The sequence below is a fragment of the Calypte anna genome, chromosome 27 (assembly GCF_003957555.1).
Source record: "Calypte anna isolate BGI_N300 chromosome 27, bCalAnn1_v1.p, whole genome shotgun sequence".
NCBI lineage: Eukaryota > Metazoa > Chordata > Aves > Apodiformes > Trochilidae > Calypte > Calypte anna.
Window position 1 is genome coordinate 739294 of NC_044272.1, and position 21039 is coordinate 760332.

The window sequence follows — 21039 nt, forward strand, 5'->3', positions numbered from 1 at the left end:
CTTTCTCCTCCCTGAAAATCCTATTAAAACCTCATTTTTCTGACCCTAATCTCAGTTTGCCGTTCAGGAGGGATTAGTGGTTGCCACCCCCCCCCGGCCCTGCGAGCTGCTGGAGAAACCTCGCGTGGAAGGAAGGAGTTTGGGGCCAAACCCCAGCACACGGTGGTGGTGGTGGCAGGACGGCAGCTGCCTGTCCCCCTGTCCCCCTGTCCCCTGTCCCCTGTCCCTGCCTGCAGTGTGACGTTATCCCTGCCGCCTGCCACGGGTGGTGATGGCGGCGCTGGCGGGGACCCACGGACACAGCTGGCAGGGACCCACGGCCACAGCTGGCAGGGACGGGACACGACAAGGATGTCAACCCCCACCCAGGACCGTTGGGTCCCTCCCGGCGATGTCACCGGGGTGTCAGAGCAGCAGCTGTGGGGCGGGGGTGTGTGTGTGTGTGTGTGTGTGACATGGCTGCAAACCCCACAGCCTCCTCCATTAACCCCTGCGAAACGCAGCGGGGTTGGTTCGGCGCCGCCTGTGCCTCAGTTTCCCCGCAGGTTTGGGTGGGGATGCGGGCAGGGGGGGTGCTGGGGGGCGATGCTGCCCCACGCCTGCGCCCTGTGCCGGCAGTGGGGGCGGTGCATGCGGGGCCCGCCCCGCCGTCCCCCTTGCTCCTGTTTGGCCGCGGATTTAGGACACTCCTGTGCAAAACACCAGGATTTTGGAAGGCGTCCAGGCGTGCTCACATTCCTCGGGGTGGAATCTGCCCCCGCCAGCGCCGCTTGACCTTTCCCACTTTGGGCTGCGGGAACAATCCTGGGGGGCCCATCCTCCCTTTGACACCCCCCACCCACCCCCATTCCCGGGGGGCTTGGGGACCCTTTCTCCAGGCAGTCCCTGCACCCTCAGCCCCCTGCCTGCCTGCAGGGGTGGGAGTAGAGGTGGCAGGATTGGACCCAGTGACAGGATTGGACCTGGGGGTCCAATCCTGCCACCCTTTGTCCCTGGGGGACTCTTCCAGCTTCCCCAGGACCCCCTGATGGAGCCCCCAGCCCCACCAAGCTGCTCTCTCCCCCCTTTTAGCTGGAAAGTGAAGCCCCCTCTGGGTGCTGCTCACACCCACAGCTGCAGCAGACCTCGGGGTGGGGTACATGCACCAGGTGACATCGGGGTGGCCCAGAGAGGAAGGCAGTGACAGGGATTGGGGTCCCATGGGTTCCCCTTCCCAATTTTCCCTGTGTGGAGGCCCTGGGACGGTGTCATGGGGTGTGCAGCCAGGTCCCTGGGGACACGGCTGCCACTGACCCACTCGAGCCACCCCCTGGCAGGGCTGAGGACAGAGCTGTGGCTGTGGGGACTCTGGGGACACGCTGAAGCCGGGGGGCTGTGTGGCATCACCCCCAGGGGGCTGTCCCCTCAGTGTCACACAGTGCCAGCCCGGTTGGTGGGTGTGGGAAGGGGGTGCCTGGCATGGGGGGGGCTGATTCCACTCTGGTGGGGTGGCAGGGGGGCCCCCAGGCTGCGAGCTGCAATCCCAGCAATTCCTGGCATTTCCCCGGCATTTCCCTGGCATTTCCCCGGCATTTCCCCGGCGTGGCCACAAGTGCCTCTCCTCGGCCTCCAGCACGGTTGGAATGCAGCGTGGGACCCCCTTGTGTGGGGACAAGGAGGGGCAGGGCAGGGGGACACTGCCCACCCACAGCGCCTGCCCACTCGGGTGCCCGTGGGCTCCCCGAGGTGCTGCTGGTTTCCTTATTTCTCTCGTGTTTTGGCTGTCACGGGTGGGAAGCAGCTCGGGGGGCACAAAGGGGCGTGGGGTGGGGCTGGGGAAGTGTGATTTGTCCCCCGAGAGCAGTGGGACCCCCCCAGGCATCAGTGAGTGGTTTCTGTTTCTGCCAGGGAGCCAGGAATGAGCCGTGGGGAGTTGTGGCTTTGTGCCGAGGGGACAAGGACCCTCTGTGTCCCCTGAAGTGGGAGATGGAGCAGGGGGTTCTCAGAGCCCCCTCTGGCTCCCCCCTTGCAGAGTCCCTCGGTGTCTCATCTCCTGACCGAGCAGGGGTGACACTTGTGGCACCCCCAGGGCTGTCCCCCTCCCTGTCACCGGGATCGCTCAGTGCCCTGCTGAGGAAGGAAGGAAGGAAGGAAGGGGCCGGGAGGAGGGAGAGGAGGAAGCGAGGAGGGGGAGATGCTCCCGGGTGGGGTGGGGGGAGTGGAGGAAGAAGGGGACGGATTAGGAGAAAGAAAAAAAGAAAGAAAAAAGGGAAAGTCCGGACAAAGTGAGACCACAGGTGGGGGCTGGGCAGGCTGATCCCTGCCAGCAGCTGCCCACCCGCCGTCCATCCCTCTGTCTGTCTGTCTGTCCCACCCGCCGTCCATCCCTCTGTCCCTATGTCCGTCCCACCCGCCGTTATTCCCACCCGCCATCCATCCATCCATCCATCCATCCATCCATCCATCCATCCCACCCATCCCATCCCTCCCATCCCTCCCTCCCTCCCTCCATCCCACTCTCTGTCCATCCATCCCACCCCCGTCCCTCCCCACACAGCGCGGGTGCCGGGTGGGTGCTGGGTGGGGGCTGCGTTATTCGTGGGGGTGTGAGCAAACCGAGCGAGGCAGCATCAGTGGGTTGGGAGCCCTGCATCTCACTCAGCCATGCCAGACAGCTCAGCCCCCCCCCTGCAGCCCCCCACAGCCTCCCCCCGACCCCCCGCTGCCCACCTCGGGTGAAGGAGCCCATGGCTCTGCTGGTCACCGGCTGAGACCCCCCCCCTCATCACACTGCTCACCGGACCCGGACCACGGCCTTATGGTGGAGGAGAGTGTGGAGAGAGGGGAGCGGGGGTCCCGGAGGGTGCTGCAGGGTCCCCCTCGACCCTCGGCAGCCCCCTCGCCTGTGGCAGTGGTGAGCAAGGGGCTGTGGAGCGTGGAACGAGCCGGCAAGGGCTGGCGCTTGGAGAGAGCCGTCGGGGTGGATTGCAGCTTGCCCGAACCTCGCTGCATCTGGCTGAGCAGCTTGTACTGCCCGGACCTCCTCTGGCCCCCGGGTCCCCCCCGGCCCGGCCATGCAGCCCCCCGCACCGATAAATGTCACCGGGTGAGAACAGCGTGCGGGAGAGCTCGGGTGTCACGTTTCGTTTGGGGGTGGAGGTGTTTGCGGGGGATGGGGGGTGTTTTGCAGGGATGGTCTGGGGGTTGTGGCAGCTCTGGGGCACCGTTGTGTCCCCCTTTGTGTTGGGATCGTTTTGTGGGGGACAAATGGCTGAGGTGACAAATGGGGCGTTGGGATGGGAGGGGGATGGGGTGGGTGGGGGATGCCCAAACCCACAGCTTTACCAGAAAAACTTCATGCCAGGGGGTGTGTGAAGGGGGAAACTGAGGCACAGGGGGTTGCTCACTGATGCAGTGGGTACAAGACCACTGAGGACGTGTCCCCTGTGTCACGGGCACGCCGGAGCCGTGGCCACGGCTCCGGCGTGCCCGTGACACAGGGGACACGTCCCTGTCCCTGCGGGTCAGTGTCTCCACCGATCCTACCCTTCTCGGAGGCTTGTCTGTGCTGGTTAAAATCAGCAGGACACATTCAGCTGTCAGCTTAAAAATAATCCAGCGAGCCGGCAGCCGACACAATGGAGGGCACAGATGGGGACAGGCACCGTGCCGGGATGCTCGTGGCCCCGAGGGTGAAAGGATTTGGGCGGGGTGGGGTGTGGGGTTGCCCCCATGAGAGTGTGGAGCCATCTGGTTTGGGGGCTCACATGGTAAGTTTTGCCCCGCCACCCATTTGGGGTTAATAATGGGGTTTTCTGGCTCTTCTCTGCTGGTGCTGTGGGCATCGTGGCTCTCGGAATGGTTTGGGGGGTCTGGGAGCACCCCAAGAGCTTGTCCACCCCCCAGTTTGGGATGGAGGGGGTCATGTGAGGGGACCCTCCCCACGGGCATCCTGTTGCTGAGGGGATAGGACCCCTATGTGGGACGTGCTGGGACGGGGGGTGCAGCCCCGACCCCCACTTGAGCCGCAGTCAGATTGTCCCCACCGGCAGCGAAAAGGGCCCACTCAGCACAGGCGCAGACAAAGGCTTTTTGTGCCTCGTCCCTTTGTGCCTCCCTCTCCCTCCCTGCCCCGCTCCCCAGCCACCGCTTTCAACCCAGACGGCGCCTGAATTTTAACACCCTCGCCCCGGGATGGGACAACTCCGACTGCAGCAGCCGGAGCCGGCACTGGGGCGGGACCCCGGCAGATCCACCCCCCATCCCACCCTGCCTGTCCCTACCTCTTCCCAGGGTACCCATTTCTCCGGTTTTAGCGGAGTTTGGGGCTTCCTCCAGCTCCCACCTCGGCAGGGATGGCTCCTGCACAGCCAGATGTGCAGCCAGATGTGCAGTGATGGGGAGCAGTGACCTCCCGGGGCCAAGCTGGGCTTTCTGCCACCACCACATCTATGCTGGACCCTCCCAAAGCCCAGCAAGGTGTCAGGGCTCCCACTGCCTCTCCAAAGCCCCTCTCTGGGGTTGCTCAGTGAGATGCCCACGGCTGCTTCAGCTCTGTTGTTCCCCCTCTTGGCATCGGGATGGAGCCGTGTCCCTCTTGGCCCCATCTGCTGCTCCAGGCGGTGTCCCCTGCCAGAGCTGGACACGGTGCCAGGTCCCTGTCCCATCTCGGGAAGCATCACTCATCCAGCCACCTCCCGGGTGGCTCTTTCCAGCTTGCCCAAGGTTATTACCGTGGCGTCATCCAAAAGGGACCTTTTGTCCCCAAGTCCCCCATCTCTCCTCCTCCTGTCTCACTGGCTCCTGTTTCCCATCCAGACCCCCAGGCACAGCTCATTTCCACCTTTTTTTTTTTCTTCTTTCTTTTCTTTCTTTAATTTCCTTTCCATTCATCTGACCCCAAAAAGCCCCTTGTGAGCACTCTTTGGGGGTGCTGGTGGGGTGGGGCTTTGCGGGGGGGGGGTGTATATGGAATTTCTGCCAGGAGTAGGGAGGGGGTTGTGAGGTGTGGAGCAGCTTTTTGGGCACAGGGGGGTAGGGGGGCTTTGAGGGCTGACTGCCTACACCCCTCAGAGGTGACACCTTTCTCCTTGTCCCCTACAGCCAGCACCAGGCCGGAGAGATGAAGCATCCCCCAACGCCAACGCACCCCCGGGGGGGGTCCTTCCCCTGGGTGGGTCCAAAGACAGTTCTGCTGCAGAAGAGCTCCCAGGGGGGCTTTGGCTTCACCCTCCGCCACTTCATCGTTTACCCCCCCGAGTCGGCCGTGCACTCCCCTGCCAAGGTGGGGCTGGGACCTGGGGGGGAAAGGGGGGGGATGTGGGGATCCTCAGGGCTCTGGGGTGCTGTGGTTGGGTGCAGGATGCTCCTGTCTGGGCTGGGGGTGGGACATCTGTCACCTGCCTTGTGTTTGGGGCTGCCCCCACCCATGGGTGGCCCTGGGAGAAGGTCCTGGCCCGGTGAGGGGCACATCCCCAGCCCCACCTCTGCTCCCTGCTCTCTAGCCCCGTGGGGTTTTGGCTCCCAGGGTCCTGGTGGGCAGTGGGAAGGTTCAGGTTGGGATTTTCTGCCCCAGGACCTGGCAGCCACCATAATTTCTTGGCTCAGCTGCAGCCCCTCCCCTGTGCTGCCTTTTGAGGGCACCCAACCTCCAGCCTGCCCATTGCACCCCCTGAGCTGCTGAGAAGCCCCAGCCCAGGTGGCATCTTTTACCCTCTGACCTTGCAGAACAACCCAGCAGCTTCCAGCTGTGCCCTCTGCACCCAAAGGTGACAAGGGACAAAGCCATCACTCATGCCATGCCACTGCCAACCCCTGGGGTTTGGATCCCCCCCCCTCTCTCCCTGTTTGAGGCCACGGTGGCTTCATGGGGGTGCAGGGAGCTGGGTCAGGGAGCTCTGGAGTGGGCAGTGTGGATGTTCCCAGCACTTTGGAGCTTTGGAACCAGGGTGGGAAGTGAGTCAGAGGGTGGGGAGGACTCACTCGCTGGAGTCCCCGCTCAACGTCCTCCGTCACAGAGCTTTTCCCAGGCTCCTGATCCTGCTTTCCCAAATCCTTCCTGCCTCTGCTTTCCTGCCTCCCCCGGGCACACAGACAGTGCCTATGCAAAGGAGCTTTCCTCATGGGGATGGCCCCGAGCTGCTCCAAACCCCCCCCAACCACTCCCTTCCACCTCTGCTCTGTTCCCTGAAGCATCCAAAGCATCTTCCACGATGGGCTGGGTCACCCCCTGCGTGAGGGGGGGGTTTCTACCCCTCTGGGGTAAAGCTGGGTCCAGTTCTGGGGTCCCCAACAGCAGAAGGACAGGGGCGTGTTGGAGCAAATCCAGAGGAGGCTCTGGAGATACTGGGAGGGCTGGAGCAGCTCTGGAGCCAGGGGGAGAGAGTTGGGGGTGTTCAGGCTGGAGAAGAGAAGAAGGTGGTTCTGGAGAGACCTTGGAGCACCTTCCAGTGCCTGAAGGGGCTCCAGGAAAGCTGGGGAGGGACTTGGGATAAGGGCCTGGAGAGATGGGATGAGGGGTGATGGCTTTAAATTGAAAGAAAGGAGATTTAGTTTGGATAGGAGGAAGAAATTCTTTGGGGTGAGGGTGCTGAGCCCCTGGGTGCCCCCAGAAGCTGTGGCTGCCCCATCCCTGGCAGTGTCCAAGGTTGGATGGGGCTTGGAGCACCCTGGGCTGGTGGGAGGGGTCCCTGCATGAGCTTTAAGTTCCCTTCCCACTCCCAACTCTTCTCTGAGGCTGTAAGAGTGAGGGACTGATCCTGCCCTGCTGGGCACTGGGGCTGAGCCCCACCAGAGCCGCGTGGGAAGGAAGAGGCTGAGCGCTGGCGGGTGGGGATGCTCTTGGGAAGGGGCTGGGAATAGCTCCCGGCACCCATGGGTACCGGGGCAGGGTGGGGCTGAGCTGGCTCTGCACCCGCGGGTGCCGGCGGGCAGCCAGGTCCGGGGGCTGAGTTTCGGTGGGGTTGAGTCAGCAGGGAGGGTGCGGGCAGAACTCCCTTCACCACCCCGTGCTGGGCACTGCCGCACCCAGACCCTGCCCCAAAGCCTGGAGCGGGGCTGCCCCGGGGGTGCCCCGGGGGCTGGGAAGGGCTCAGGGTGCTGCGGGGAGAGGAGAGGCAGGAGAGGGGTGAGTCCGTGCCCCCAGGGGACCTTGGTGGCCTCGTGTCTCAGCTTTTGCTGTGTCACCACGGGAGCCATGCAGGTAATGGTGCCAGGTGTGTGCTGAGGCCGTGAGGACAGGGGGAGAAATCCCCTCCCTGCTGCCAGGGGTCCCTCCAGGGTGCAGGGGGCTTGGTGGCATGGGTGTCAGCACCCCGAGCTCTCCCCCAGCTTGAGCACCCTCCGGCCAAGGGAGTCCCCCCCAGGATGATGTGAGGGACAAGGGCAGGAGCCCACGGACACAGTCCCCACCCAAGGAACCCCACCCAAGCCAGTGTGGCATCCAGGGCTGTCCCCTGCCCATGGAGGGAGGGGGGGCATCAGGTCCCCTCTGCCACCTCCCTGCAGCACCCACTGCAGCCTCTCCCACGAAGCTGCAGACGTGTGTGTGCTCCCCCCATCCGGAATAATTTTAGGGCTAAATATAGCCCTGCTGATGGCTGAGCCCCCTCCGAGGACACTGGCACAAAGCTGTCCCCTTCTCGGGGGTCCCTGTCACCAGGACCCGCTGCCTGGCTGCTGTGGTGGCCATGGGTGCCAGCAGGCACGTCCACCCCTCCCCAGGACCCCTCTGGGGGTGCTCAGGATCTCCTCAGCCAGGCTTGGTGGCCCAGGAAAAGGGTGAGGTGCCACCACCAGCACCGGGGGGGGGTGTGGGGAGGTGTCCTTCCCACTCCCCTTCCCCCAAACCGGGGTCTTCCCTGGCAGTGGGTCTGGGGGAGGCTGTGGGGGGGTCTGGCTGCCTCCCGGGGGCAGGGCTGGATGGGAGGTTCAGATGGATCCGGTGTCAGGAGGTAACTTGAGCTGGGGATGGCTGAGGGCAGAGGGACATGCTGGTCCTGCAAGGGGCTCTGTGGGACTGACAGCCCTCTGGTCCTATGTCCCCCACCCCCCAAAGTCCCCACTGCCAGCCCTGGCCACCAAATGAATGTTTTTCTCTTCTCTTGGCAGGAGGAGGAGAATGGGAACCGAGCAGGTGAGCACCAGGGCTGTGGGGACTGTCCCCACCCTGTGGAGGGGGACATCACCACCCGGATTGGGGGGTCACAGGGGTCCAGGGGTGTGTGGCTGTCCCATGTCCAGTGGTGTCCCTTGTCCCCAGTCTCTGGCTTAGCACTGGGTGGCAGTGAAGCGTGGCAGTGCTTGGGTGGCAGTTTGGTGGCACTTGGTGTGTCAGGAGGGCTGGGCGTCCCCAAAGCCCTTGGCAGGGGGGTTGGACCTGGCACCCAAGGGGTGTGTGGCTGTCACCAGTCCCCATGGCAGGGGGCTGGGCTGAGCATGGGGGTGTTTGGGGACAGGGACAGGGCCCTGCTCTGCCTCAGGCTGAGGGTGACATGAACGAATGCGAAGGTGTCGGAAGGGATCGGCGTGCTGGCGGGGTGACGAGGAGCTGGGGTAGGCAGAGCTGCCCAGAGCTGGCACCCAGTGCCACCAGGGCTGGGGGGACACCAGCCTCATGCCAGGTGGTCCCAGGGGGGGGGGTTGAGCATCCCCATCCCTCTGCCATCCTCCCACAGCCCCCCACACCACTGATTTCTTGCCTTTTGCTCTTTCAAAGCCCCACTGGGAGGAGATGGGTGCTGGGGGACTTTACCTGTGCCCCCTGGGTGCTGGGTGGGCTTGGGGTGATGAAGAGGGCACTGCCAGGGGCCAAGCGTGCTGCTGCCATGCCACTGGGTCTCTGACACTCTGTCCCCTGGGTGCAGGTCCCCCCCGGAACCGCCTGGAGCCCATGGACACCATCTTTGTGAAGAACGTGAGGGAGGATGGGCCAGCACACCAGGCTGGGCTGAGAACTGGTGAGTGGGGGACACACGGGGTGGCAGGGGACACTGGGGACATGGGGGGTGGTCGGGTCCCAGCGCTAGAGATGGCTCCAGGCTGCTTGTGGGATCTGTGCAATGCTCTCCCTCCTCTGCTGGGGACTCTCTTTCTTCTTTTCTTCTTTTTCTTGCTTCTTTTCTTCTTTTTCTTGCTCTTCTCCCCCCTTTCCTCTACTCTCTGGTGCCAGGGGGGTTCTTGGAGCAGCACTGGGGTCCCCATGGCTGTCTCTGGGGTTGCCTCAGCTCTGCCCCTGCCAGAAGCCCTGGCTCTGTTCAAACCCTACTGTGAGTGGCTGTAGGTTGCCAGTGCCACCACCAAGGGCCCCCAAATCTTGGCTGACTTGGGGTGACACCATCTTTCCCCCTCCCTGGCTCTGCAGGGGACCGTCTGGTCAAGGTGAACGGGGAGAGCATCATCGGGAAAACCTACTCACAGGTCATTGCACTGATCCAGAACAGGTGAGTCCCTGGTGTGCTGTGACCACCCTGTGGGGACAGGGACATCAGTCCTTATGTGGGGACAGCATGAGATTGACCTCCCTGGGCCCCCCAGTTCCCCCTGACCCCTCTGTCCCCTCTCCCTGCAGTGACGATGTGCTGGAGCTCTCCATCATGCCCAAGGACGAAGACATCCTCCAGCTGGTGAGTTTTTTTGGGGTGACATCTTCAGGAAGAGCTGGAGGGCGAGTTCCTCTGGTTCTGGGGGTCTGGGTTGTCTTTGGAACACCCCAAGCAGCTCTTCTAGGGGTGAGCTGGTGACAATGGTGGCCCTGGCAAGGGTGGCCCAAGCCAAGGGGTGTGCAGGGGGCTTTGCCTGGTGCTCCCCCAGTCCCTGATGCCACCTCCCACCCTAGCTCCCACTGGGCTATCCGGTGGCATCCCTGACTCCCCTCATCCTCCCACAGGCCTATTCCCAGGATGCCTACCTGAAGGGCAACGAGCCGTACTCCGGGGGGGCACAGAGCATCCCTGAGCCCCCTCCCCTCTGCTACCCACGGAAGACGTACCCCTTCCAGGCACGGGGTGCTGAGCCCCTCCCGGGACAACCTCCAGACCCCCGCACCCACCGCCCCTCGTCCCCCCTCACCCCCCGGAGCGAGATGGGGGGCAGCCCCGCGCACCGCCCCGACGAGCCACAGCCCGGGGGTCCCTCCCCGCGCCCCTCTGTGCCCCACGGGACCCCCAGCACCTTCTCCCGCCCCGGCACCGTCTCCTCGGACCGTTACGGGGTCCCACCCGCCGCCCCCTCCTCCTACCCCAAGCACTTCCCGGAGCATCGGACTCACTGCGGCTTTAAGGAGGGGGGCGGAGGTCTGTCGGGCCGGCCCCCCCGGGAAGCAGCGGGCAGCCCCCGGGTCCCGAGCCGCCAGGAGTGTCAACGGGCCCTGACCCGCTGGTTCCGGAGCCAGGAGCCTCGGCGCAGCGTTTCGGAGGAGCGCCGGCACGCCATGCCCCCCCGCTACCGCAGCGTCTCCCAGGACCGGCTCGGCGGCTCGAACGTGGCGGCGGCTCAGCGGGGTTGGCCCCACAGCGTCTCGCATGACACTTTACTGCAAACCCCACGGGAGGGCTGGGCCCCCCGCGCCCGCTCCGATCACTTCCTGGGCCGGTACGGCCGCTCCATGGAGGCGCTGGAACCCGAAGCCCTTCTCGGCCCTCGCCTCGAAGGCTCTCCGTGGCCACCCGAGAGGTTCTGCCGGGCCACCACTGTCCCCCAGCCCGTCCCCCAGGGATCCTTCACGGCTTCCTCCTCCTCCTCCTCATCGCGGGAGCCGGTGCAGAAGCACCCGTCGCAGCCCAACCTGCAGAGCGTGGACGATTCGGGTTACATCGGGTACCGGAGCTACAGCCCCTCCTTCCAGCGCCGCACCGGGCTGCTACACGCCCTCTCCTTCCGTGACCCGGCTTTCGGGGGCCTGCCCACCTTCACCATCCCGCAGCGGGTGGACAGGGTGGTCCCCACCGTCCTGCCACCCACCGGACCCCCCCCAGTCCCTAAGGAACAGCGTCCAGAGAGCAGCCGGGTGCCAGAGCAGGCGGAGGAGCGGAGGGAAGAGGTGGTGCTGAGGCAGAAACCGCCCACGGGCCGCAAGGTGCCCGTCCCCCTGAGGCAGATGAACTTTGTCTTCCCCGAGGGGGTGAAGGAGAGGGACATTTGTGACCCCCCGATGGCCGCTGGCAAAGGGGAGAGGCCGGTGGGCGAGCGGCAGGGCCGGCACGTGGCCCCCTTGGCAGCCCCTGAGGACTCTCTGGCCTCCATCCCCTTCATCGGTGAGTTGGGGTGAGTGGGAGGGGGGCTAGCAGGTCCCGTGCTGGCGAGGACATATTTTGGGGGGCTGGGGAACATGGGGGGGTTCAGAGCATCCATCCGTGGCTGAGATGGGAAGGGGCTCTCGGGCACCTGCAAACCCAAAAGCTCTGGGGGGTCCCAGCATGGACTTCCCACCCCCCTTGTCCTGCCTGACCCCTCCTGCAACTCTGCCCACCCCTCTCCCAGACGAACCCACCAGCCCCAGCATTGACCTGAAGGCCAAGCACGTCCCTGCCTCCTCGGTGGTCTCCAGTGCCATGAATTCAGCACCCGCCGTGGCCACCAGCCCCTCCTCGCCCACCTTCGCCTTTGCCCTGAGCCGACACTACTCCCAAGACTGCAGTAAGTGCTGCTGGGGGGCTCGAAGTGGGGCCTGAGGTGGAGTCAGGGGGCATTCCCAGCCTCTGGAACACTTTCCCCGTGTCTGCTGGGCTGAACTTCACCTGCTTTGCCCTTCTCCCCCTGGCAGGCAGCATCAAGGCCGGCCGCCGCTCCTCCTACCTCCTGGCCATCACCACCGAGCGCTCCAAGTCCTGTGACGATGGTTTGAACGCGTTTCGGGACGAGGGGAAGATCCTAAGGTAAGGAAGATCCCAGCACTGCATGGCTCCCGTCCCCTCCCTGCCACCCCGCTCACGGGGGCTGCTCTCCCCCCCAGGAGGATGCCCAGCCGGGTCCCCAGCCTCCGCATGCTGAGGAGCTTCTTCACCGATGGGGTGAGTGTTGGGTGACACTGGAGGTGCCCCCTGTCTGGGTTCCTCTGTGGGATAGAAGCCTGGGGTTGCTCTGCTTGGCTGAGGCACTGATGAGGTTGTCCCAATGGTGCCCTCTGGTCCCCCCCCCAGTCCCTGGACAGTCTTGGCACGTCGGAAGATGCCCGCTCCAAAAGACACTCAACCTCCGACCTCTCGGACGTCCCGTTCAGCGCCGTGAGGAAGGAGGGCTGGCTCCACTGCAAGCAGATCCTCACCAAAAAGGGGAAGGTAGGTGGGTGCCACCACCACCACACCGGGCATGGCCAGCAATGCTGAGAGCTGGGGAACGCTTCCCACTGTGAGCAGAAGGTTCTGAGGAGACCTTAGAGCACCTTCCAGTCCCTGAAGGGCTTCCAGGAAAGCTGAGGAGGGACTTTTGACAGTTCCTGGGGTGCTGGGAAAAGGCAGAATGGGTTTAAGTTGGAAGAGAGGAGATTTAGGTTAGATTTTAGGCAGAAACTTTAGTCTGAAGGTGATGAGCCCCTGGCCCAGGTTGCCCAGAGAAGCTTTGGCTGCTTGGATGGGTTGGATGGGGGCTTGGAACAACCCGGTTTGGTGGGATTCATCCCTGCCCATGTCAGGGGTGGCAGGAGGTGATCTTTAAGGTCCGTTTCCAAGCCCAGCTGTCCCGGGATTGCCTGCTGAGCCAGCCCTTCTCCCCGCAGAAGGTCGGTGGAGGCATCCGGCAGTGGAAGCGCATCTTCGCCGTGCTGCGCACCCACTCGCTCTACCTGGGCAAGGACCGGCGGGAGGCGGTGACCTGCGCGCCGGCCCCAGGTGAGGAGGAGCCGATCAGCATCCGAGCGTGCCTGGTGGACATCTCCTACAGCGACACCAAGAGGAAGCACGTCTTCCGCCTGACGACCGCTGACTTCTGTGAATATCTCTTTCAGGCAGAGGATCGGGAAGACATGCTGGCCTGGATCAAAGTCATCAGGGAGAACAGCAAGGCCGAGGGCGAGGTGAGAGCCACACGGGGCTCCCGGCTGCCTCTGGCTCTCCCGGCACTAAAACCGCCTCGGCTCTCTCCGGCTCTTTGCCTTGTGCTGCTTCCCCAGGCCAGTTTGGGGCTCACTGGGCCCATGAAGGGCTCCGTGGCCAGTTTGGTGTTCACTGGTCCCATGCCATGTTCCGTGGCGAGTTTGGTGCTCACTGGTCCCATGAAGGGCTCCGTGGCCAGCGTGGGGCTCGCTGGTCCCGTGCCATGCTCCGTGGCTGGTTGTTTTGGTGCTCACTGTTCCTGTGCCACAATCTGTGGCCAGTTTGGGGCTCACTGGTCCCACGGTGTGTTCCCTGGACAGTTTGGTGCTCACTGGTTCCATGATAGGCTCCGTGGCCAGTTTGGAGCTCACTGGTCCCATGAAGGGCTCCGTGGCAGTGTGGGGCTCACTGGTCCCATGCCATGCTCTATGGCTGGTTGTTTTGGTGTTCACTGGTCCCATGCCATGTTTCCTGGACAGTTTGGTGCCACTGGTCCCATGATGGGCTTCGTGGCCAGTTTGGGGCTCACTGGTCCCATGCCATGCTCCGTGGCTGGTTGTTTTGGTGCTCACTGGTCCTGTGCTGTGTTCTGTGGTCACTTTGGGGCTCACTGGTCCCACGCTGTGTTCTGTGATGTGTTTGGGGCTGGGCAGTCCCATGCTGTGCTCCCAGGGGTGTCCAAGGAGAGGTGGCTCCACTGGTTTTGGCCGGGCAGGGTGCAGGAGGATGCTCTTGGAGGTGCTGTGGCTCTGTGGGTGCCAGGGCCGTGCTTCAGGCAGGGCTGGTGTTGGCTCCACTGGTGATTTTGGGTCGTGTGGTGGGATAGGAGCACACGTGGCTCTGCCGTGGAGCTGTTGGTGGTGAGAGGTTTGGCCAGGAGGTCCCTGCCCACGTTGGGCTCGGTGTTGGTGCCAGCTGAACCCTCGCTGTGGGGTGTGTGATGAGTTGCTCAGGTCTGAGCTAAGGAGAGCAGCTCCCTGGGGCTGTGGGCTCCAGTGGAGGGGATGTGGAGGCTCTGGGCTGGCATCCCCATGGTGCTGGGGTGGCCTTGGTCGGTCTCAGAGGTGGTGCCGGGGCACGGCAGGCTCTGCCCCTGCAGGGTGCATTGAGCATGGAGTGGTCTCTGGTTCTGTGTGGCCCAGCCCTGCTCCAGAGGGTGCAGGGGCCCTGGTGGGTCCAGCAGCACCAGGCTGGGGTGCATGGAGCAGTCTGGGTGCCCAGCGGTGCCATGGGGCTGCCGGGCAGGGCTGGGTGTGTGTCCGTGGGTGCTGCGTGGTGCAGCGGGTGCAGATGGTGCTGGCAGATGGAGGTGTGTGTGGTGCTGAGGGACGTGCTCGTCCTCAGTGACCGGATGGGACCCGCTGTGTCACCCAGGACACCAGGTGCCACCCTGCACCGTGGCAGGGAGCCCCGGAGGAGGTGGCAGTGATGGGTTTGGGGCAGAGGGGATCCAAGTCCTGCCCTTGCCTGGTGCCCGGCAGAACGTGGCCTTGCCCTGGGTGCCCTGCTCAAGCTCTCCCTTCCCCTCTTCTCTCTGCCCCCCAGGACCCCGGTTTTGCCAGCCAAGCACTTATCAACAAGAAGTTAAATGACTACAGGAAAGTGAGGTACGGACCTGGGGGCGGTGGGCGCCGAGCCCCCCCCGGTGCTTTATGCACCTCGAGTTTAAAGTCACAGAGCAAAGGCAGTGCTGGGGGGGCCCGGGGGGGCTCTGGTTCAGCCAAACAATCACCCAGCAAAGGGTCCGAGCAGCACCGGGGTCCCCGTGACCCGGCGTGGGGTGCGGCCCCGTGGGCAGGGGGAGGATCCGGTGTTTGCCGGGAGGTTTTGCGCCGGGCTGGTGCCCCCCGGCACTGCCCCCCCTGAGCCCCCCGCTCTCCCCACAGCCCCGTGGGTGCCAAACCCGACTCCTCATCACCCAAGGGCTCTCGTGGGCTGGGGATCCGAGCCGAGTTCCTGAAGCAGACGGGAACCAGCGCGCCCCGGTCCCCCAGGCAGGACGCAGCTGTCACCAAAGGTGGGTCCCCTCTCTCTGGCTCTCTGGGGGGGGCTTGGCAATGAGGAGGGGGCTCACCCCGAGGTTGCCATCGTGCTCATCCCCATAAGGCAGCTGGGGTGCTCTTCCCATCTGTCCTGCCTCGTTAGCAAATGATCCTGAGGAGTTTTTCTCCCCAGATGAGAGCAGCTCCCAAAAAGCCCCCTGGGGCATCAACATCATGAAGAAGAACAAGAAATCTGTCCCGAGGGCCTTCGGTGTGAGGCTGGAGGACTGCCAGCCTGCCCCAGACAACAAGGTACGGCCCTGCTGGTGATGCCAGCCCTCGGGGGGACCCTGCAGAGCCCTTGGCACCTCCATCACCCCCTCCTGTCCCCACAGAATGTCCCCCTGATCGTCGAAGCTTGCTGCAGGGTGGTGGAGGACCGGGGGTTGGAGTACATGGGCATCTACCGGGTGCCTGGGAACAACGCCGTGGTGTCCAGCCTGCAGGAGCAGCTCAACAAGGGAGCCACTGAGATCAACCTGCAGGATGAGGTGAGGACGGGGTGGGCTACATGTCCCTGTCCCCCTTCCTTTTCCCCATCCTTGTCCCCGTGCCCTTGGGATGCGCTTGGGGCTCTTGTCCTGGTCCACGGCTCTGTCACTGTCTCTATATTCATCATCATCATTATCATCTCCATCATCATTATCATCCCCATCATCATCATCATCATCATCATCCCCATCACTGCCACCTTCCCTGGGGTGTCAGGGCCGCCTAGTGGCTGCAGTGTAGGTGGCATCTTGGGGACTCCTTTGTCCCCTGCAGTGGCACAGGGCGTTCCTTGCCAGATGCCAGGTGGAGACAGCCCCTGTGCCATCCTCACTGCGAGACCTGATGTCTCCCTCAGTTTTGGTGGCCTGGCTTAGGGACTTTCTCCCACGGGTGCCTGGGTTTGCCTGGGGTGGTCCTTCTGAGCAGCTCCTCCTCTCCCCACAGCGGTGGCAGGACCTGAATGTCATTAGCAGCCTCTTGAAATCCTTCTTCCGAAAGCTGCCCGAGCCCCTCTTCACCGATGGTGAGTCCCTGCACCCCACCCATGTGCTTGATGGGTCCCCCAAATGGCCACAGGTGACCCTGTGCTGGTGGCCACGTGTTGATGGCTGAGACTGGGCTGACCGACAGCCCCTGAGCCCATCCCACCTCTCCTTGTGTTGGGGACAAATCCCCAAGTCCTGTGACAGAATGAGCCAGCACTCACCCGAGGTGGGGGGCTCCTTAGACCCCCTCCTCACTGAGTCCCCTGGGACAGCCCTTGGTCTCTCCGTGTCCTATTGTGATCCCAGTGGGACCCCAGCAGCTCCCAGTCCCCTCCCCAGCATCTCAGGCTGGTACAGGTTGGGGTCTCTGTCCCCCAGGGGGTACCCCCTCCCCTCTGCCCCCCTCTGACACCCCCTCCCTGTCCCACTTCCAGACAAGTACAACGACTTCATCGAGGCCAACCGGATAGAGGATGCCAGCGAGAGGATGAGGACACTTCGGAAGCTGGTAGGGAGATGGGGCAGGGGGACACAGACCCGAAGCCCCCACCTCAGGGCCTGGGATGGGTGGGAAAGGTAGAAGAGGGATGAGCAGAGAGGTGACCCCATCCCTCCCTGCAGATCCGGGACCTGCCAGGTCACTACTACGAGACTCTCAAGTTCCTGGTGGGTCACCTGAAGACCATTGCTGACCACTCGGAGAAGAACAAGGTACCCCCCAGACCCCTGCCCACCCGGAGACCCCCACAGGGGCCGGGGGAGAAGGGAGGCAGCGGCTGATGGAGCTCTGGTTGCAGATGGAGCCCCGGAACCTGGCGCTGGTGTTCGGCCCCACGCTGGTGCGCACGTCCGAGGACAACATGACTGACATGGTGACACACATGCCCGACCGCTACAAGATCGTGGAGACCCTCATCCAGCACGTAAGTGACATCCCGGGGCAGGTGGGCACCGAGGTGGCTGGAGGAGGGGGCTGAGCTGTGCCCCCCCTGGGGGATGCTGTTCCCCACCTCCATTCCCTGCTGGTCCCTGACCCCTCTCCCGTCTCCCTCTGCAGTCAGACTGGTTCTTCAGTGACAAGGAGGACAAGGGTGAGAAGGTGAGGCCCGTCCCCTGCCCAAGGGGGTCTTAATGTGTGGGGGGGTGGGGGGTAGAGCCCCACTTGGGGGCTGAGGTGCCCTTAGCAGGCCCCTGACTGCTGTGTCCCCTCCCCTGGCAGACCCCTGTGGATGAGAAGGAAGCTCAGGCTGTGCCCAACATCGAGTACCTGCTCCCCAACATCGGCAGGACCACAGCACCCAGTGATGCTGCAGGTGAGGGACAGTGCCCACAGCACCCACCCCCCCAGACCTGACACCCAGGGACTGTGGGGGGCACCTCTCCAGCATCTCCATCCCCCCACACTCCCACCTCCAGCCCCACTCACCGGAGCAAACCCCGGTGTGCCAGAATGGGATGTTCTGGCATCCTCCACACCAGAAAGTGGGGACATCCCCCCTGGGGGTGCTGGCAGAGCCCCCTCCCCAACTTCTCCTGTCACCCTTCTCTCTGGTGGCTCTTGTCCCTCTGCAAATGGCCCCCTGGCAGCCTGTGGGACCCCAGCCCATTCCCCCCCCCCCCTGCTGCCAACCTGGGAGACTTTGGGTGTTGGACTGATTTCTTACCTTCTTTCCTTGAACTTCTCTGGGCTGTCCTCTTCCTCCTCCTCCTCCTCCTCCTCTTCCTCCTCCAGCGGACCTTCTCGAGAGCTAGAGCGGGTACAGTGTTCTCCTGGGTGCATTGCTCACACACTAACACCCCCGGGTGACCACGAGAGAGTGGGAGCAGTGGGAGGGGGGGAGGCTTAATAGGAGGGGAGGGGACCCTGTCCTGCCAAGCCACTGTCCCTGGGGTCCCCAAGGTCATGATGAGCAGCTGAGCCCCCGGGGAGCCCCAAGTCCTTTTGTTCTCCCACATCACTGGCCAGAGCCCCTGGGATGGATCCCCTGGCAGGATGGGTGCTGGGGGTCCTGCACACCTAAACACGGGGGTCCTGGGGAGGGGTCAGCACCCCCTTTCTGCTTCCCTCTCTCTCGTTGTCAGCAGCTGCTAACCCCATCCCGGGGTTTGTGGGGTGGGAGGGGGTGTCTCTCATCTTGTCCTTCACACCATGGTGGTGCTGCCAGCACTGCCTGTCACCTCCTTGTCCCCATCTGTCCCCTAACACCCCAGGGAGCCAGGGCAGCCCCATGTCCTGTTCCAGCCCCCTCTGACACAGCCCATCCCAGACCCTGCTCCGAGGTTGGATGTGGCATCCACCCAGCCCCCCATGTCCCCTCTCGGGGTCACAGTGGTGGCAGTGCCATGCCCAGCACCTGTCTTGTCTGTGCCCCGTGGCCGTGGGAGGGTTGGGGTCTTGCTGCTGGGGTCCTGGCTGTGTTTCCCAGATATGTGTGTGCCTGCCTGTCCTCCCCCTTTGTCCCTACTCCTCACCTTGGGGTGAGTGGTGCTGGGGAGCAGCCTCAGAGCCCCCCCCAGCCTCCCAGCATCTCCTGTACCCTCCATCCCTCTTCCCCCCCCCAGCACTGGTGTCCCTGCCAGGGGACAGCCACTCCGATGACCCTGGCACGTCCCCACCCCACTTTGGGGGGGATGGAGCAGCATCTCCCAGCTCTACCCACCAACCCCACTCCCCGGGATGTGCCCCCACTCCCGGGGGCCCTGGCTGACCCCCCCCTTTCTGCTCTGCTTTACAGGCTCCACCCGCAGCGGCTCCGCCAAACCCAAGGTAAGAGGGTCCCGGGCTGGGGGCTGGCGGGGAGGGGACACGGTGACAGGGGCACGGAGCCCTCACCCCATCATGGCCACCCCTCACCCCGGTGTCCCCGTTTTCCCAGGGCACGTGGCCGTCGCGGAAGGCCCCCCCGCACCGGGAGCTCCTCCCCATCCCCTTCGTCTCGGCCGCCGCTCGCAAGAGGAAGAAGAAGAGAGAGGCCGAAGGCGTCGGGAGCAGCACCGACGATGACACGGAGCGCAGGGACACCCCGGGCCAGGAGCAGGAGCACGAGGGCACCGCGACCACCCTGCCGGCACCCGGCAAAGCCCCCGGAGGCACCACAGCCCCCAGCCCGGCCGGGATGGAGCGGGAGAGCTCCGCGGAGGCCAAAGGTGCCGGGTCCGATCCGGCGCCTGACGCCCGCTCCATCGTCTCGGGTTACTCCACCTTGTCCACCATGGATCGCAGCCTCTGCTCCGAGGTGCCCTCCGTGGCCGGGAGCCGCGGGGAGGAGGCGGATGACGAGCGCAGTGAGCTCAGCCACATGGAGACCGACACCGAGAGCAGGGAGGGCACCCGAACCCGGCTGGGGCAGGCGGACGGGGGGACAGGGGACAAGGGACCCCCGGTCGCCCTTCCTTCAACTCCCACCACCTGATCCAGTGCGACACGTTGGCCCGAAGGAAGCTGGGGAGACCCCGGCCGGGCAGCGAGACCCCCGGGGATGCCCAGGGCTGGGTCCCCCCCGGGCGCCCCTCCTTACGGGAGCAGCTCCGGCAACGCCTCCGAACCTCCACCGATGACCTGGGCGTCCGCCTGCGCCGAGCCCACTCCCCCGAGACCCGGCGGAAGAAAAGCAGCTGGAGGAGACACACCGTGGTGGTACCGGGTGGCCTCAAGGACCTCAACTTCAACGAGTGGAAGGAACCGCGGGGGCTGGAGGTGCCCCCGGGACCCTGCCGGGACAAGGACTCGGGGCTCAGCAGCTTGGAGTCAACCAAAGCCCGACCCTCACCCCCCACCGCGGCACAGCCCGGCACTGCCAGCGAGGGGACAGCCACCAAGAGCCCCCCCGGCAGCCCCCCGGCCCCCCTGCGCTTCCCTCAGTGTCTCTGACCCCCCTTCCTTCCAACCCCCCCCCCCCCAACCCATGGTTAATTTAAGGACTCATTTCCCTTCTATTTAATTGTGCTCTGGACAAGCTGCTGTTATTTAACGAGTCTCCGGGGGTGGAACAAAGCCACTTCTTTTGGGGCACCACAGGGCCCCCCCGAGCAGTGCCAGGAGAGTTGTGGGGTGCTCGTGGGGACTGTCCCATGGCAGGCAGTGGTGGCAGTGGTGGCCCTGCTGTCCCCAGCCGTGGCCGTGCGAAGTGCGGGCGCTTCCCTGGGTGCTGCGGTTGCCCTCAACCTGTGAACTTCCCCACACCAGGGACCTTGGGGACCTTTGGGGACCCTGGGGACCTTTGGGGTCTTTGGGGACCTTCGGGACCTTTGGGGACCCTGGGGACCTTTGGGGTCTTTGGGGACCTTCGGGACCTTTGGGGACCCTGGGGACCTTGGGGTCTTTGGGGACCTTTGGGAACCCTGGGGACCTTGGGGTCTTTGGGGACCTTCGGGACCTTTGGGGACCCTGGGGACCTTGGGGTCTTTGGGGACCTTTGGGAACCCTGGGGACCTTGGGGTCTTTGGGGACCTTCGGGGCCTTTGGGGACCCTGGGGACCTTGGGGTCTTTGGGGACCTTTGGGAACCCTGGGGACCTTGGGGTCTTTGGGGACCTTTGGGCACCTTGGGGACCTCAGTGCTGTCACGCTGTGCCCCGTGCTGGCTGAGCTGGGGTGTTCCTGGGGTGAGGGACAGGGGGTCCACACGGGCTGGGTGTTTTTGGGGGGAGGGGGTGTGACAAGGGGCTGGCACCCAAGGGAACTTTGTGTGTGTGTGTATGGGGGGGACACTGCTGTCCCCTGCCCCCCCAACAAGCCACAGCCACGCTCCCAGGACCCCCACCCTTCCCACCCCCAATGCCAGAAGCACTTTAGGCCTGGGGTGCGGTGCTGGGGAGGGGGGACATGGCTGGGGAGGGCACAGGGACCCCGGGCTTCACTGGGACCCCCAGGGACACACGTGTCACCGGTCGGGTGGCCACTGCCGGGGGGGTTGGGGGGTGGGGGTGTCAAGTGATGGGGCTGTTTCTGTGTTGTTCTCCTACGTTATGCAGATAATTGCTGTAAAGTTGTTTGTTTGGTATTTTCTTCTTT

General features: G+C 64.3%; 1 protein-coding gene across 1 annotated transcript; it reads left to right on the plus strand.

The window, feature by feature from the left end:
* Positions 1 to 2842: 2842 nt before the first annotated feature.
* On the plus strand, positions 2843 to 20316 carry ARHGAP23 (Rho GTPase activating protein 23). Its single transcript, XM_030466055.1, is given in 25 exon segments — positions 2843 to 3085; positions 5083 to 5263; positions 8089 to 8113; positions 8844 to 8936; positions 9341 to 9419; positions 9548 to 9602; positions 9866 to 11231; positions 11458 to 11613; positions 11741 to 11852; positions 11930 to 11987; positions 12117 to 12254; positions 12692 to 12988; positions 14553 to 14614; positions 14894 to 15024; positions 15183 to 15301; positions 15385 to 15540; positions 15986 to 16064; positions 16461 to 16534; positions 16648 to 16737; positions 16824 to 16949; positions 17084 to 17125; positions 17246 to 17339; positions 18762 to 18793; positions 18903 to 19355; positions 19358 to 20316. Coding segments are annotated over 25 exon segments (4590 nt in total). The 5' UTR covers positions 2843 to 3053; the 3' UTR covers positions 19898 to 20316.
* The last annotated feature ends 723 nt before the right edge of the window (positions 20317 to 21039 follow it).